The sequence below is a fragment of the Thamnophis elegans genome, chromosome 11 (genome assembly GCF_009769535.1).
Source record: "Thamnophis elegans isolate rThaEle1 chromosome 11, rThaEle1.pri, whole genome shotgun sequence".
Taxonomy (NCBI): Eukaryota; Metazoa; Chordata; class Lepidosauria; order Squamata; family Colubridae; genus Thamnophis; species Thamnophis elegans.
In genome coordinates this window covers 59,329,844-59,348,036 of record NC_045551.1, presented here as the reverse complement: position 1 = coordinate 59,348,036, position 18,193 = coordinate 59,329,844, and the positions used below count along the sequence as shown (strand labels likewise).

The following is an 18,193-nucleotide window of genomic DNA, read 5'->3' as shown; positions in this document are numbered from 1 at the left end:
ACTTCTGGATGCTTAGCAATTGGTTCATATTTATGAGGGTTGCAGTGTCCAGGGGGTCATGCGATCAGCTTTTGTGACCTTCTGTTCTGATCTAGGCCTTCTCCTGGCAGCTCATGGGAACAGACTCCATCTCTTCTTCTGCCCCACTGATCTCCGACCCTGAAGGCAGCTGATAACTGATGGCTCTGGCTTCCAATGCAGAGCACTCATCAGAACCTTCCCCAGAATCCAGGACCGACCCATGTTGCTTCCCAACCTCTTCACTGTCTGAATTTGCCACCAGCTTCGCTGGCCACTGGCGAGCCACAACACATGGCCTGGTTCTCTCTAAACCCTTCCCCCCAGCTGGGCTACCAAACCCCAAAAATGCATACCGCTAATATACTATATATGTGTTAACTATTCCAAAAAGAAAGCATGCTTTCAAATGACCTGGAAATCTGAAATAGACTATCCATGCAATTGCATCTTTAACTGTGATAATGAATTGTGTGATTTAGCTTTATTTCAGAGGCAAACATACGACCCTTATCATTTATTGGTCCGAAAAGTTCTGATTGCTACTGAACTGCAATAGCTGTTAAATCAAATTCAGTCAAGATATGGATGAAAATCCATCTTCCCATTATATACCAACTTTGCGCTAAAAGAACAGAATTTGCATTTTTCATATAGAACTTAGTTGGCAAAATAAGTACTTTATTAACAAAGTGCATCTGACAAAACTTAAATGCTAGGGTTTTTTAAAAAAATAAATCTGATACATAGAGATGGGGTGAAAGAAATACAGAAAGAAAATATTTAAGGCTCCTTTGCTTTTGTGCAATGGTGACAATCAGTGTGGCTTCTAATATGTTCAGTCTTCAAACAATAGCAATAGCAATAGCAGTTAGACTTATATACCGCTTCATAGGGCTTTCAGCCCTCTCTAAGCGGTTTACAGAGTCAGCATATTGCCCCCAACAACAATCTGGGTCCTCATTTTACCCACCTCGGAAGGATGGAAGGCTGAGTCAACCCTGAGCCGGTGAGATTTGAACAGCCGAACTGCAGAACTGCAGTCAGCTGAAGTAGCCTGCAGTGCTTCATTTAACCACTGCGCCACCTCGGCTCTGACAAAAATATATAGAGAGCTACATAAATTCTATTACATAGTTTAAACCTTTTTCTCTCCAATTTTTATCTTAGCTAGAATTTTGTCCTCTACCAATCAAGCAAGCTTCTTGTTGTGGTTATAGTGGACCATTAATAAAAATTTAACCTTAGTTATAAAAACACAAATAGTTAAACAAAATGTCAAGGTAGGAACTAAAACCATCATATCAACGATCAGATCATCACACTCCACAGAGGTGATATTCAGCCAGTCCTCTCCAGTTCGGGCAAATCAGTGGTGGCAGCTGTGGGAGGTTCCGGCCACCCACCCCTACATAATGTAGAAGGTGTTGCACATGGACCAAAGACGGCATGTGCAACAGGCATGAAATCCTCTTACCTTTGCTACTAGTCCAGAACCGGAAGAGCGCACGTGGGGCACTTCTGCACATGTGCAGAGCATCCGTGATGACGTCTGGGTGTGTGGGCGGAGCCTCCTGCAGCTGCCGGTTCGCCCGAACTGGGGCGAACCACCAGAATACCACCTCTGGTGTGCAAGTGAAGTTTGTGAACTTCCACATTTGCGAACCAGTAGGGAAGGTAAGTATATCCCACACTGACTCTTCATACTCATAGGCTTACACCATTATATGTTTGTTAAGAGGAAGATGTTCTTAAAGAATTGAACAACTTAAAAAAATACAATGGCGAACTTTCAAGAATGAGGTGCGATTGCAGTTGGTTTTGTTTCGCTCCTGCCTAACAAATGTTCCTTATGACTCTTTTACTTTAATACATACCTGTGTGCAGGTATCTTACGGTTCCCAGCAATCAAAATAACGTCACAGAGTTGCTGTTGCTTCAGGTAGCTTTCCATTTTTCTGAAGGTCTGTTCAGCATGGTGAACAGCTTGGTAGAATTCTTCAGAAGTGCTAAGGTCCATATCGCATTGAGGAGTCAAAGGATGGTTGGTCGCTGAGAGCCTACAAATCACGAAAGGAAGGAAAGAAGGAAGGAAGGAAGGAAGGAGGAATGGGGGAGGGAGGGAGGGGGGAAGGAAGGAAGGAAGGAAGGAAGGAAGGAAGGAAGGAAATGATGAATAGTTTGCCAGAAGTTATGACTAAATCAAAAGCATTTCAAAGCTGATAAGAAGTCAAGGTTGCCTCCCCTCTCCTCATGACTTAAAATCTCAATTGACAGAAGTCTTAGTTATCTAAATTAGGTACAAAATCAGTATGTCATTACCAGGGGTGGGTTTTGGCAGTCACTACTGCCAGTTCGTTCATGGTCACACCACAAGCACTTTGTCACACAAGCACAGTGTAGGAAAAAATGCTCTGGGAATGCGCAGAAGCAAAAAAAACCAAGATGGCATTGCCTACAGCACTGCTGGGAGAACCAATTCAGGGGCATGGAAGGCCTGGGTCACTGCCAGTTCCAGTGACCTAGGCTACCAAATGAATTCTGGTTCGGCCAAACTGGGCCGAACCGGTGGGAACCCACCACTAGTCATTACTGAGAAATGTATCCTCATTTACACAGGATTACGTTACACAGGAAAAAAGCACAAAATGTAAGCATAGCTAGTGTCAAGGTTCCAAGTAACACCTCCCACGAAAGACAATTCTGGTCTTCTAGCAATTCCTCAAAGTTTCATTTTAACAGAGATGTCCTATCGGCATATCTGGGTCAACCTGAATCTGAAAGTTCCAGTTTTGTTCCCATCCAAAAAGAAAGTAAAGATCCATCTCCTGCACCCACAGGTCCAGCACATGGCCCAATCATTTTATCATCCCAACTGGAGACAACCCCCATCACTCTCCATCCAGGTGCAGGCTGAGTGTCCTTGACTCCCAGAGAAGGGATTATTGTGATGGCTAATCCTCCACCGGCTCCAGTGGTGGGTTTCAATGTTTTTTAGAAGCTATTCTGTGGGTGTGGCCTATTTTGTGGGTGTGGCTTGGCAGTCATGTGACCAGGCAGGTATGGCCAACTTGACATCACTCATGCACACTCAGTCACATGACCACCCCCCCCCAAGCCATTTGGCAAAACTTTTTGGGACTCCTATGACAGGGGGAAGAGAGAGGAAAACCTCCCAAAAATAGACAACTGGAGGATTAAGGGCTGAAATTAGGGAGATTAGAGAAGGCAGGACAGAGAGGAATCCAGTAGAAAGCTACCACCCTCTGGGGAAAGAACTTTGGGAGAACGGAGAAGACAGAGGGGAATCCAGGAGAAAACTCCTTAACTTATCGCTGCTGTCTGGTGAATGGACCTCTCTATGTTTCTCCGTCCACCACCTCTACTCCCAGGTATGAGACTTGACACCGAATTGGGCTAGGATAGTGCGGACGGGCGGGGGAAACGAGCGATGGAGTGGCTTCCAGATGGGCGGGGGTGAGCGAGCAGCGACAGGGCCGGGGCAGACGTTCCGGAAGTTACTTCTGGGTCCACCGGTCGAACCTCCTCTCACCGGATTGGTAAATTTCACCATCTGGTTCTCCCGATCCAGTGCGAACCAGCAGAAACCCTCCACTGACCAGCTTCTTATAATTCCCTCTCCCATTTTCCCAAGCACTAAATGTGCCATCCCTGAAGCTCCAAAGAAGAAGGTGGATTCCAGAACTGACAGCTAGCTTATTCATTTTATTACCTATATAACTGGTACCCTGGTTGTTATTCAGTTATAATTCTTGTTCACAAAACATTTGCCCTAATTTTTCAGATAAAGCTGCATACAATGCACTGGACTAGTTTTGAAGATTTAATATAACACAATCATATCTTTTTTCCTAATGAAATAGATAACAAGATGCCAGGATAGTTTTTTTTCTGATAGTCTGCTCTTGTACAGTATGTTTCTGGCAATAAACTCGCATTGGCTGACTTAATGACTGTGGCATTCATTTAATGACTGCCACAAAAAAGAGCATAACATTGGGTAAGTCCATTGGAAGCCTTGATTTACAACAATCATTGTGTACAGTGGAAATTCCAGGATCCATTACAGTGACAAGTTGAAGTCTATGGAGATGCTAAGTCATCCGGGTCATGGTTGTCCCAAGGGTGCTTTTTCAAGAGGCAATTGGACTTTCTGATTTTTCTTTGAAGTTGTTTTGCTTCTCATCCAAGAAGCTTCTTCAGCTCTGACTGGATGGTGGGGAATGGAAGGATTTATATTCCTTGCAGACAGCTGGTCCTTTGCAGTGAGAAGGCAAACCAAATTTTCCTTGGATGAGAAGCTAAACCAAATTTTTCTTCAAAGAAAAACCAGGAAGTCCAGTTGCCTCTTGAAAAAAGCACCTTTGGGTCAACCATGATCTGGATGACTGAGACTCTTCATAGACTTCAACTTGACACTTTAATAGAGCCTGGAATTTGTAATGGAGCCTGCAAGGAGTTTCTTGGATGAGAAGCAAAACATCTTCAAACCCCCCCCCCCCGAAAGTCCAATTGCCTCTTGAAAAAGTTGAAGAACTCAGAAGCTTCAGATTTAGGTTCGTGTCAGCCTTCCAGATAGCATCCAAAATTAAATCAGAATCCAAGGCAAAGTATTGCTCAAAGTTCCAATTTAGTAAGAGATCCTGCAGGCACATTTGGGAAAACCTGAATCTGAAGCTTCTCAGTTTTCCCCACCCAAGTTAAAATTCATGATCTTGCCCCCACCCCCACAAGTCCATCACATGGTCCAATCTCCCACTGCCATGCTGGCAGTTCTACCCATCCAGTTCTGGTCAGGTGCAGAGGTGCCAAGACAAAGGATGACCTTGGCAATTTAGAAATGATTTTTTGGGGGGCTACATAACATTCTAGTCTGCACTCTCCCCACTCCATATTCCCCCTATAGAAAACAACATAGTAGAATAGAAGCAGTGACGTGCGGTCAGCTTTAGCCCCGGTGAGGCTGTTTTTAGACTTGTGGACTTCAACTCCCAGAATTCCACAGCCAGGCATGCTCAGTTCCAATTTAAAGCGACAGCATTTTTCCCCCTTGCAAAATAAGTTTTCCCATTCTTTTTCTTCTCCCTCCCCCTCCTTCCCCCCTCTCTCCCTCCCTCCCCCTCTCTCAAACAGACACATGCACACAGAGAACTTCGATCCTTCTCTCATTCACTCACTCTCAAACACAAACATAGAAGTTGGATGGAATATATTTTCCAAAGGCTTGAAAGCAGCTCCTCTGCCATACCCCCCCTTTCCCTGTTGCCTTCCGATCAAACTTTTGGAATTCCTCCCCCCCTCCCCACACGCACCTTTTCCAGCTGTTTCAGAGACGATTTCAACTCTGCTTCTCCCTGCCCTGCCCTCCCTTCTTGAAAAGCCAGAGCTCTGAAGTCAGACTGAGCTAGTCGCTCCCAGAAAACTCTAAAAAGCCTCTAAAAATGCCCTCTACAGGAGGCGAGAGAATACGTGCCTCATTTGCATAAGAAATTCTTTGCTTGTTAACCCTTGCTTAACTCTTAAAAGGCGAAAAAATCCTTATGCAAAAGAGGCCCCTAGTTCTCTGGCTTCCTCCTAGTTAATACTGAGAGCAGACACCAAGCCACTGTGACTTGAAATCTGGTAGCAAGTACCCTGGCTTTAATTATTTTAAGAAAATTATTTAAAATCCTTTCCTTTCCCTGAGGAGACTGGTGAGGCCCCGCCTCCCTTGCCTCTAGTGACTGCACATCCCTGAATAAAAGTGTGGCAGGCCAAAGATCCCAAAATAAAATGGCTGCAGGCCTGACACTGTATCTCTCTAAGAAACTGTTTATGGGGTTTCTCTATGCAACAGCCAATCTGATCAACCAAAATAATTGGCCAATGGAATGGAAATGGTCAACGAAAAGCATTGAGAATCCACAAAATTACTGAAAACAACCAATTTTGGAACCATTGTTTCTCATTGTCACATGAAATACATTACTATTTAGAAAACGGAGGGATGGGTGAGTGAGTGCATGAAGTGGATACGTTATAACATTCTATACAGCCGATTATTTAAAACGTGCATTTATTTATTTATCTGAACGAACGGGCTAATTGCTAAATATCTCTTGATTCAGAGCGGAACAAAACATATGGTTGAAACTTGCTTATTTCGAATAAAGTGGCAAGTTTCCCAGGCAACTTGATGAATTCTATTTGGAAGGTGAAAGAAGTGGAAATTTAAATGGATCTTTACTGGATAGAAATTGATAAAATAAAGTGTGATTTAATCTAAACAAGATTAAAATTAGAAAAAAACAACAAGCAGCTCTGTGAGTGCTTTTTTCTTTTTCTTTTTAGCTGTCATATTTATTTTTAAAAATGTAATTTGATGTCTTCTGGAGATAAGGCAGCTCTCTTATAAAGGTGTTGACAACTATTTTTTATTTATTCTTAATTCTTCCCGCCCCACCACTTTGGTCATATGGTGAGCCAGAATTTACCAAAATTGTATTGACAGTAAATGAAGCTATAATAAAACATTGAATTTATTTACTTCTCAGAACCCTGCTGGTTATTGTTCAGGAAATTATGTTCATTTTTTGCCTCAATTTGGCTACTGTAGAATAATCTGTATTGTAGAATACTGCTAATTTATGAAGGAGGAGGAGTATGAAAAAGGGAAGAATGAAGAGGGGGGAGGAGAAGGAGGAGGAGGGGGAGGAGGAAGAAAGAGGAAAGGAAAGAGGAAAGAGGAAAGAGGAAAGAGGAAAGAAGAAGAAGATGAGGAGGAGGAGGAGGAGGAAAGAAGAGGAGGAGGAGGAAAGAAGAAAGAAGGAGGAAGAAGATGAGGGAAGAAGAAGGAGAGGAGGAGGAGGGGGAGGGGGAGGGAGAAGAGAAAGAAAAAAGAAAGTGAAATTAAATGTTTTATCTATACATGATTCTTTAAAAAAACCAAAATGAAAAAAAAGACTATAAAAAAACAAAAACACAATACAGCTTGGTGAGCTGCCAAGTAGGATTATTAGAGGCAAGGTGAAGTCAACCATCCTTTAAATATTTGATCAGCTGTGGCGCAAATAGTCTCAACTCCACAGTGTCTTGTCTGGCTGCAGAGAATATTTTTGGAAGTAACAAACTCAAAACAGTGAGACGCCAGTGACAAGATGAATTAGGATTCCATGTGAAGCATCCAGCCTTTTGAAGACCACACATATAAAATCATATCCTAAATGCCAACTCCATTTTTCAAGATCCTGTGGTGGATTTATCTATCTATCTATCTATCTATCTATCTATCTATCTATCTATCTATCTATCTATCTATCTATCTATCATCTATCTATCTATCTATCTATCTATCTATCATCTACCTACCTCCCTACCTCCCTTCCTTCCATCCATCCATCCATCCATCCATCCATCCATCCATCCATCTATCTATGGAACCTATACACGGGAAAAGACCCGAATACAACAGGACCAGCATACCTACAAACACACACGCACGCACGCACGCACACACACACACACACACACACACACACACACATACATACATACATACAATAAGTAATGATAAAGAAACTTCTTTGGTTAAAGAAAATCCTTTTTAGATTTAGAATGAATGGATTAATATTTTGAAGAAAGCTTTCACCCATAAGGTAATGGTTCCTCTCACACATATGTGCTAGTCATTCCCAACTGTAGGGGGCGGTGCTCATCTCCATTTCAAAGCCGAAGAGCTAGCAGAAAATGTCTCTGTGATGTCATGACTAAATGCCAAAGGAGCACAGAACACTGTTACCTTCCCACCAAAGGTGGTTCCTATTTTTCTACTCGCATTTTTCCATACTTTCGAACTGCTAGGTTGGCAGAAGCTGAGACAAGGAATGGGAGCTCATTCCGTTATGCGGCATTAGGGATTTGAACCCCCAAACCTTTCTGATCGGCAAGCTCAGCATCTTAGCCACTGAGCCACTGCGTCCCTTTTTGACCCCCAAAATCTGGATCCTCGGAAAAATAGAAGACTGAATCAACCTTGAACCTTGTCAAGATGTAACTCCTGCCAGTAAATAGATAAATTAGATAAATCTCCACCATCCAAATAAACCAAGGAAGTTTTTTTTAGCATGACTGCAAGGCATAGCTCGAGGGATCTATTAGCGTTTTCTTATCAGACTTCGAACTGCTAGGTTGGCAGAAGCTGGGAGAAGTAACAGGAGCTCACTCCGTTATGCGGCACTTGGGATTGAACCACCAAACTTTCTGATCGACAAGCCCAGCATTTTAGCCACTGAGCCACCGCGTATTGCCCCCCAAAATTATTATTTTTACATTATTAATAAATTAAAATATTTTACATTAAAATATTAAAATAGGAATATTTGCGTATTGCTCCTCCCCCCAAAAAATCTGGATCCTTGGAAGGAAGGAAGGAAGGAAGGAAGGAAGGAAGGAAGGAAGGAAGGAAGGAAGGCTGATTCAACCTTGAGCGCTGTCAAGATGAAACTCCTGAGAGGGGTCATGCAATAGATATATAGGGTTAGATAAATCTCTACCATCAAAATAAATCAAGAAAGTTTTTTTTAGTACGACTACAATGCACAGCTAGAGGGGGTCTGCTAGCATTTTTTTTTTTCAGACTAAAACATTTTATACGCAGGCATAACCTTTTTCACGAGTTTTTGCAGGAAGAAAGGAAAGTGGGGGGAGACAGAAAATGAGCTAATCGGGCTCCTGATTTCTTTTTCTTTCTTTCTTTAGGAGGGTTATTCATAAATATTAGAGAATCCCTTTTATTGTCTTGAATTCAGTGTGCAAGAAACAGCTCCACCTTTTTTTCCCCAATTACAGAGGGATCAGCTCAAGGATTCACCAAGCTCACACATGCTTCGCCATGAGCTGAAATGGTAATCTGGATCCGATACATCGAGGGTAGTAATCATGTTCATCGGTCTCTTAGGTTTTCTGTAGATATTGCAACCAGGATGGTCACAGGTCACAGGGAAAGCGGAATGGGCCAACTCGCCAAAGCCAACTCCCTGTGGCCAACGCGTCACGGCCAAATTTCTCTGAGACAACTTGACACAGGACAATGTATCACTTTAATTTAATTGTTGAAAATAAAAAATGTTAAAATATTTTATTTGCCGTCATTCACATCTCATCCAGGGGTGGGTCTTCAAAAAATTGCAGCAATGGGTTTGCTGCCCAATTGCTGGGTGGGCGTGGCCTCCTGCAACATGATGGGGGGGCGTTTTTAACTTTCCCCAGGCTCCCGAGGCTTTCCTCGAGCTTCTGGGAGGGCTAAAATTGCTTTTCCTGGACTCTGGAGGCCTTCAGGAGGCCGGAAACAGGCCTGTTTTCTAGACTTCTAGAACCTCTTATAGGCCCATTTCCCCCCTCCCCGAGCCTCTGTGTAGGCCCTGCACTTACCTGGCATGATTGACAGGCTGTGTGGAGACTCCTGGGAGGGGCAGGATGAAATGTGAGGGGCAGGGCAGGGTGGGTGTGGCCAGCCAGAGGTGACATTTGGGGGTTCACTGAACTGGGCAGAATTCTAGGTAGAGGATTATCCGAACCCATGCAAATCTCCAGCTTCCCACCCCTGATCTCATCCTGTCCCTCCTTTTACATCCTTTCTTCAGTGATTCTATCCCACCATTTCTTTGATATTAGTGTAACTCTTGTCCCACAGTGGGTTTTCCAATGGTGAGTTGGCCATGGTGAGTTGGCCTGTGGCACAGAGGTGGGTTCCTACCGGTTCAGCCTGATTTGGCTGAGTAGGTAATAACGTGGCCTGCCATGGCCCTGAACTGGTTCTTTTGGTAGCGCTGTAGGCACTGCCACCTTGTTTTTTACTTATGCGCATAAGCATTTTTTAGTACTGTGCATGTGTGCATATCGTGCATGAAGGGCGCAGCACGTACGCAGGACATCCTTGAGTGAACCGGCAGTAGAAGCAGCTGAAATCCACAGCAGCTGTGGCAAGTTGGCTATGGGAAGTTGGCCGTGGTGACTTGGCCACAATGAATTGGCTGTGATGAATTGTCATAGGCCTCATGAAAGAACAGGAAAAGAACATGGAAACCAAATTCTGAAGACCTGAATCAATTATAAAGCCAGCAAGAAGTCAAAGAAGCACACTGAATGTCTCCCGAATCAGCATTGAGACAGGAGAAAAGAGGTATTAAAGGAGAAAAAGACATTAACAATAATGTCTCAGAGCCAGCTCCTGGCCAAGTGAGAAGCTATATTTGATTACAACCTAAAAATTTAATCTTAGTTCAATTGTAGAACTTTTAGAAGCACCATCGATCAAATGCACTTGTTTTAATCAGGATGCTATTTCTTCCGTTACTCATTTAAGTATTCATAGCTTGTAGTAAGTTTATGTTTAGAATATGTCTGTGTTTATGGTAAATTATTATATAATATTGGAATATGCATTTTGATGAGAATCTGGGGGAAAATGTCCTGCTGAATCCTGCTCAACAGACTGTCTCTTAAATTTAAATCAAAGAACAGAAAACATATCCTAAAGAAGAGCACATTTTCTCTTTAGGGCAACCAATAGCAATAGCACTTAGACATGTATACTCAGTCAGTTTTGGCAGTGCCGTAGTAACAATGGTCACTAAGCAAGCCATTGTAAGTTGAGGACTGCCTCTACTGTAGAAAAATGCTCCATAGACCAGGGATCCCCAAACTGTGGGACACAGCCCACTACCAGCTGCAAGTCTATTCACAACCAGGCCATGTGACAAGTGTTACGGGCACTTGAGGTCTCACTTGCATGAGCATTGCAGACATTCGCAGCCCCACTCGTGCAAGAAACCGGTTTGCACATACACATATATACTTCTCCCACCATACTTGTCAGTGCATTAGAGTTCAGACTGGAAGTGACATGGCAACAAGATCAGCCAATGAGGGCTGTTTGCTGATCTAGACAGCAAGGAGCCTGGGTGTGGCTTAGCTTAACTTCTGTACTAAAGCTCTGAGTCTGTGCTGGGCTCTAAACTTGTCTGCTGCTCTGAACTGAAACTGTTCTCTCCTCTGTTTGTGTTTGCTTGTATTTGCTACCACAATGGAAGAACCAGCTTGAGTATTGTATACATGCCTTATGTGTTATTATGTATACAAAGAAGTTATTGAATCCTGCTGAATCAGTTACCTGTGTGTGCTTTCTGGATGTGATTGCTGCAACAAACTCTGATAAAAACCATCCTCTCTTTCTCCCCTACCTTCCCACCCCCTGCTCCGGGCCACCAACCTGGAAAGTTTGGGGAACTCTGCCATAGACCATGCACAGTTTGGTATACTTCACGCTTAATATTTACAAAAGGAATGGATTTAGAATGCAAAAAGGAAGGAAAAATGCTAGCAAAATGACAATATGTCTCTTTTATGAAGCCGCAGCAGACAGGCCAAAAGAAATAATGCACATATACATCACACTTACACACATCAACATTTATAAATGTGAAGTGATTTTTTGAAAAGAACTTGGTTTCCAATCTGTTCACTCACCCCAATTGTTTGATCGTTATCCATAATACGACCAATTTTAATACTTGGTGAAAATTTCAGATGGTTGTTATATGATAGCTTGAGTGGGCAAATTAAACTTTTATTCCAGATTTTAAATTTTTCATAAGGTTTAAAGTTATAAAATGTTAATTTGGAAATGAAGGTTCTGAAACATTCAGCTGAAAAAGAACATCAATCACCCAGATGAAGCGTGCACAGTTATTCATGAGCCTGATTTATTAGAAGCCTCTCACTCTTTTTCTCCTCCTAATTTATGACTTGCAGAAACTTTGCTAAAAATCTAGTAACAGAAAATGAAACATGAGATTTCATCAAGATATTCCTCTGTGGCCATTAAAATGATAAAATATCACTAATCAATATTTATCCCGACAGGAAATTCAACAAGGCATGGAACATGATAATTCTCATACTTTTCCCCCAATCCCAATTTCTATACCATAATATGAAAGTTCCAGGTAAGTGTCAACTCGTTCTGAATTTCTTTGTGCATCTTTATGTTAAGAATTGCATGACATTTGCAGATCTATGATTTTATATACGAAATACCTTACTGATTTTTAGTAAGGATTTGTTTGTGCATATGTGTATGGATGTGGGTCAGACGTGATATTCAGCAGGTTCTGACAAGTTCTGGAGAACCGGTAGCAGAAATTTTGAGTAGTTTGGAGAACCGGTAAATACCACTTCTGGCTGGCCCCGCCCCCATCTATTCTCTGCCTCCCAAGTGCCAGCTGATCGGGAAGAAATGGGGATTTTACAGTATCCTACCCCTGCCATGCCCACTAAGCCACGCTCACAGAAAATTTGGAAAAAAATTGAATCCCACCACTGATGTGGGTGGGTGTTTGTGAAGGTGTGTGTTTGTGGGTGTGTAAAATGAACAGCTGGACTTTTTTCATGCTTCACATACTTGCAGAGACTGAGCTGTAAAATTTCTGTTTTGATGACTTGTTTCTGATTTAGTTTGTATTGAAAAGCAAAGAACAAAATGGCATTTTTATTATCAACAATATTCAGAAAGAAGAGAAAAGGTATGGTTACTAAGCCACCTCTTTTTTTAGGTGAGCATTTTTTAAAATTTGGCACATTTAAAAAAATGTAAAAAGATTTATTATAGTCTGATCCTCCCAAGGGTAACACCTAAGGGGGGGTAGATTTTCATCTAGAACAGCCCTTTGGAAAATTGGCAGAAGAAAGCGACTATATTCATTGATTCTCACTTTACTTGGGTGATGGGTAGTGTTATCCCTGTCAGGTCTGCAGCCAGTTCTTTTTGAGATCTTTGGCCTGCCACACTAATATGCTGTTTCATTAGTGGGGAATTGGGAGGAGGAATAGTAAGGAGTAGAATGTGATGTCGTCAAAATAAAATTCCTTTGGAATGTTTGGAATGTTTATTATAATTTATAGGCCGCCCTTTTCCCTGAGGGGACTCAGGGCGGCTTACAAAACACGGGGAAGGGGGTACAGAGACAAAAAAACATAAGACAATACATAATATTAAAAATAGAGCACAACATTCATTCATCATTCGGGAGGGGACGAACTAAGATTTTTTATCCCCAGGCCTGACGGGATAGCCAGATCTTAAGGGCCGTGCGGAAGGCCTGGGCGGTGGTGAGGGTGCGGATCTCCATGGGGAGATTGTTCCATAGCGTCGGAGCTGCAACTGAGAAGGCTCTCCTCCGTGTAGTCGCCAGTCGGCACTGACTGGCGGATGGAATTCGGAGGAGGCCTACCCTGTGCGATCTGATGGGACGCAGGGAGGTAATTGGCAGAAGGCGGTCTCTCAAATAGCCAGATCCACTACCATGGAGCGCTTTGTGAGTGGTAAGTAGGACCTTGAAGTGCACCCGGAGATCAACAGGTAGCCAGCGCAGCTCACGGAGGATCGGTGTTATGTGGGCGAACCGTGGTGCGCCCACGATCACTCGCGCGGCCGCATTCTGGACTAGCTGAAGTCGCCGGATGCTCTTCAAGGGCAGCCCCATGTAGAGCACGTTGCAGTATTCCAGCCTGGAGATCACAAGGGCTCGAGTGACTGTTGTGAGGGCCTCCCGGTTCAGGTAGGGCCGCAACTGGCGCATCAGGCGAACCTGAGCAAATGCCCCCCTGGTCACAGCTGACAAATGATGGTCAAAACTCAGCTGTGGGTCCAGGAGGACTCCCAAGTTGCGGACCCTGTCTGAGGGGTATAAATTTTGTCCCCCCAGCCTGATTGATGGAACATTAGCCAAATTATTGGGAGGAAAACACAACAGCCACTCGGTCTTTTCCGGGTTGAGCACCAGTTTGTTAGCTCTCATCCAGTCTTTGACAGCCTCAAGGCCCCGGTTCATCACTTCCACCGCTTCATTGAGTTGGCACGGGGCGGACAGATACAACTGTGTATCGTCCGCATACTGATGGTATTTTATCCCGTGCCTCCGAATGATCTCGCCCAGCGGTTTCATGTTTCTAGAATTCAAGGTCATCCTTTGTCTCTACACCTCTGCACCTGACCGGAACTGGATGGGTGGAACTGCCAGCATGGCAGAGGAAGATTGGGTCATGTGATGGACTTGTGGGTGTGGGGGGCAAGATTATGAACTTTCAATTGGGTGGGGAAAACCAGGAAGCTCAGATTCGGGTTTTCTCAGATGTGCCAACATGACTCTCTTAATAAATTGGAACTTGGAGCAATCCTTTGCCTTGGACTCTGATTTAATCTTGGATGTTCTTTGGAACCCTGACAATCCCTTTGACACAAGCCAGGACAAGAAGCAGATACCACAAAAATGATTCTGGAGCAGGGGTGTAAAACTTGATTTCATTGAGGGCTGCATCAGGATTGTGTTTGACCCTGGGGGTCTGGCGGGACTGGTGGCAGGGGAAGGGTGGGTGTGGCCAGCTAAACATCACTCATGTTGGGGGTGCCTGTGGTGACCAAGGGCTAAGGCAGGACTTCCCTTAAACCCTCATTCATTCTCATTATAATCTCCTTCCTTCTTTCCTTCTTTTTCTTCTTTTTCCTTCCCTCTTCATTGTCCTTTCTCCTTCCTTCCCCTCTTTCCTTATTTTTCATTCCTTGCTCTCTTTCCATCTTTCCTTTTTTTCTTTGACTTTCTTCATTCTCTTTCTCCTTTCCTTCCCTTCTTCCATGCTCATATGCAAAAAGGGGAACATTTCTCCTTTTGCTTTGTTTTTAGTTTGATTTGCTAGCCCTCTGCCAGGGAAAACGGAGCTCCATTTTCGCTGGCAGAGGGCTGCAGGAGGCCATTGTGGCTGAAAATGGAGCCTGGTGGGGCCACACATGTCCCCTGAGCTCCGTTTTCACTGGCAGAGGCATTGTTCCCCACTCCTTTGCTGATTCCAGGGTGGTCCTACCGGCCAAATCTAAGCACACTGCAGACCACATCCAGCCCAGGGCCTTGAGTTCAACACCCATGTTCTTGAGTTACTTTGTTGAATTAAAAGAACATTAAAAGCTTGTTAGAGTTTCTCTCTTCCTCCTGCTTATACTAAAAAGAATCAAGGTGAAGCTATCTTGAGTTTCTTCCTCAATTGCCCCTATCTTTCCAAACTAAGCTGATTTTTTAAAGTTGCTATTGCATTCTTTCTTCTCTGCTCCATGTAGAGTCTTCTTATAATATAATGGGAAGACAGAAGATTCCCTGCCCAGTCAGGATAATCCTGACACAGGAAATTGTGGCATTGGCGATTCATATATCAAGCAATGAGATGAAAGCAAGTACGGTAGTTCGCTGTTCATCTCAGTATCAATAAAGAGGCTTTGGATGGTCTTACAATGTAAAGTACAGAAAAATACTATATCTATGTTCTGAGGTGCCTTTTTGCAATTGAAACTGAACCAGTTGAATACTGGATACCTAGTAAGACCACACCTAGAGTACTGCATCCAGTTTTTGTCACCACACTATAAAAAGATGTTGAGACTCTAGAAAAAGTGCAGAGAAGAGAAACCAGGATGATTAGGGGACTGGAGACTTAAACATATGAAGAATGGTTGCAGGAACTGGACATGGCTAGTCTAGTGAAGAGAAGACCAGAAGAGACATGATCGCTGTGTTCCTGTCAGCCTCCGCTTTGCTGCTGCTTCAGCTGCCATTGAAACGGGGAGGGGAAGATGGTATTTGGGAAGGGAATCATTATGTGCTGGAGGAAGATTCTAGATGCTGACCTGACCATCTTACTGCCAAGGTGGCGCAGTGGGTAAATGCAGCACTGCAGGCTACTGCTAGATCAGCAGGTCAGCGGTTCAAATCTCACCGGCTCAGGGTTGACTCAGCCTTCCATCCTTCCGAGGTGGGTAAAATGAGGACCCAGATTGTTGGGGGCAATATGCTGACTCTCTGTAAACCGCTTAGAGAGGCCTGAAAGGCCTATGAAGCGGTATATAAGTCTACTGCTATACTGCGCATGTGGAGGAAGGGAGTTTCCCACCAAGGTTAACTGTCCAGCATTCCATCCTGGTGATGTTTTTTGAAGATATCTCCCACCTGACAGTTGGGTGAATTATAATTGGACTATGGACTGGGGTGGCAAGGGGAGGGGATTGAATTATACATGATATTCTTTGCTTTCACGCCTAATTAACCAGATTCAGTTTAGCTTTGCTACTGATCACTTGTAATTAGTAAAAGTACACTTAATTTCAAACAAATGGGGTTGAGTGGTTTCTTTCCTGATTATTAAATGAAGTTGCACCTGACAGTTCCAATATTTGAGGGGTTGCCACAGAGAGGAAAGTGTCAAGCTTTTTTCCAAGGCACCTGCATGCCAGACAATGAATAATGGATGGAAACTGACCAAGGAGAGATTCAACCTAGAAATAAGGAGAAATTTTCTGACAGTGAGAACAATCAACCAATGGAACAGAAGTTGCCTTCAGAAGTTGTGGGAGCTTCATCACTTCAGACTTTCAAGAAGAGATTGGACTGCCATTTTTCAGAAATGGTGTAGTGTCTCCTGCTTGAGTGGGGGGTTGGATTAGATGACCTACAAGGTCCCTTCCAACTCTGTTAATCTGTTAAATCTGGATGGGAGATGGAAGACTACCAGCATACAACAGAACTACCAACCTCCCTGGCTATATTAAAATTTAGTATCCAACTTGGGAAACATACAAGTTGTGTATCCATGAACTCACCTGAAGTCTAGTGCAGCTTAAAAGCAACATCACAATATCATATCACACATTTAAGTGCTTATATAGCCTTTTAGTGTTATTACCTCAAGAAGGAATTGAATTCTGTCTTCATGAAGCTTCATTCAAGGACTGAATGAAGAAACTTCTTGGATGGGAAGCAAAATCTCTTCAAGGAAAAACAAAGTCCAGTTTTGGGGGGGAAAAACACTTTTGGGACAACTATGACCTGGATGACTGAGAATCTCCATGGACATCCTTCAAATAAATCCAGATCTCTGTGGTAATTGTCAATTTTCCACCAGGATTTTCAGCCTACCAAGGAAAATCTCTCCCCCTTCACAGCATGACAAGGAACAGTCCCCCCAAATCAGTTTTCTTTGAAGCTCTTAAAATATTCACAATCTGTGGATAACATGATTTGAGCTCATCTCTAAATTCTCTTCAATTCCTAATTTCCTTGTAATATTCTGGCAGTTAATACATATGTTTGAAGCAAATCTTTTCTTGGAAGAACATACTGAAGCTGTTTGTGTAGCTTCTTGTGCATTCTATTCTTGTAGGACATTTTTTTGAAAAAAATGCAAAAAGGAAACAGGAGAATCGTAAGTTTAAAATGCAATTTTGTTGAAAAGGTCAAACAGTAGTGGTGGTGCTTGGCAGATAAGAAGATATTTAGTGCCAGATGCAAGCTCCTTTTCAAAGTCTGCTTTATATTGAAATTCTTATAACACCCTTTTCAAATGTAAGCATGCTGTACTGTGAGTCCCCATGGCATTAAATCCTATTAAACATGGATCAACAGAAAAAAAGTGTAACAAGGTTAAATTGTGTTCATGGAAGAGCCCTAATATGTTCATTCAGAAATAATTATGTACTTGGTAATCAGGTCAACAGCTACAGTTTATTTACCCATCTAAGGTTAAATCAGGTTGAAATCCTCAGCAGCTTTTAGAGAGAATTGTAAAGCTGCAAGCATCGTGTAGCTTGTGCTATTGTACAGAATGACAAGTATGAATTAAGCAAGCCAGTATTTATACAAAACCAAAATTACACACCGTCAAATAACATTTATTTATTTGTTGGTTTATTTGTTTGTTTAGATAGTTGGTTAGTAGTCAGTTAGTTAGATATGTCAATCCAATGTTTATGCCTGTCCATCTATATCAGAAAGTATTGATAGGCAGGAATCAAAAACAGAATGGAAAAGAAACATAACATCATCAGGGACCTTGGAGGTCTTCTAGTCCAACCCCCTGTTTAAGGAGATCCTATACCATTCCAGACTAGTAGCTATCCAGTCTCTTCTTAAAAGATTCCAGGGATGGATGATCCACAATTTCTGAAGGCAAGCCATTCCACTGGTTAATTGTTATCGCTGTTGGGAAATTTCTCCTTAGTTCTAGATTGCTTCTCTTGTTGATTAGTTTCCATTCATCATTTCTTGTAGTGCCTTCTGGTGCTTTGGAAAATAGCAAT

The 18,193-nt window shown here is 42.8% G+C and overlaps 1 protein-coding gene across 2 annotated transcripts in view; it reads right to left on the bottom strand.

Moving 5' to 3' along the window:
- The window catches only part of LOC116514902 (kelch-like protein 1), a 138,060-nt gene that overhangs the window by 103,316 nt on the left and 16,551 nt on the right, over positions 1-18,193 (bottom strand). Inside the window, exon 2 of one of the 2 annotated variants that reach the window (XM_032226725.1) lies at positions 1,896-2,078. The exons of the other annotated variant lie outside the window; for it this stretch is intronic. Coding sequence (XP_032082616.1) covers positions 1,896-2,078 — 183 coding nt within the window. The remainder of the gene's footprint in view (positions 1-1,895; positions 2,079-18,193) is intronic. 2 annotated transcript variants of the gene reach the window in all.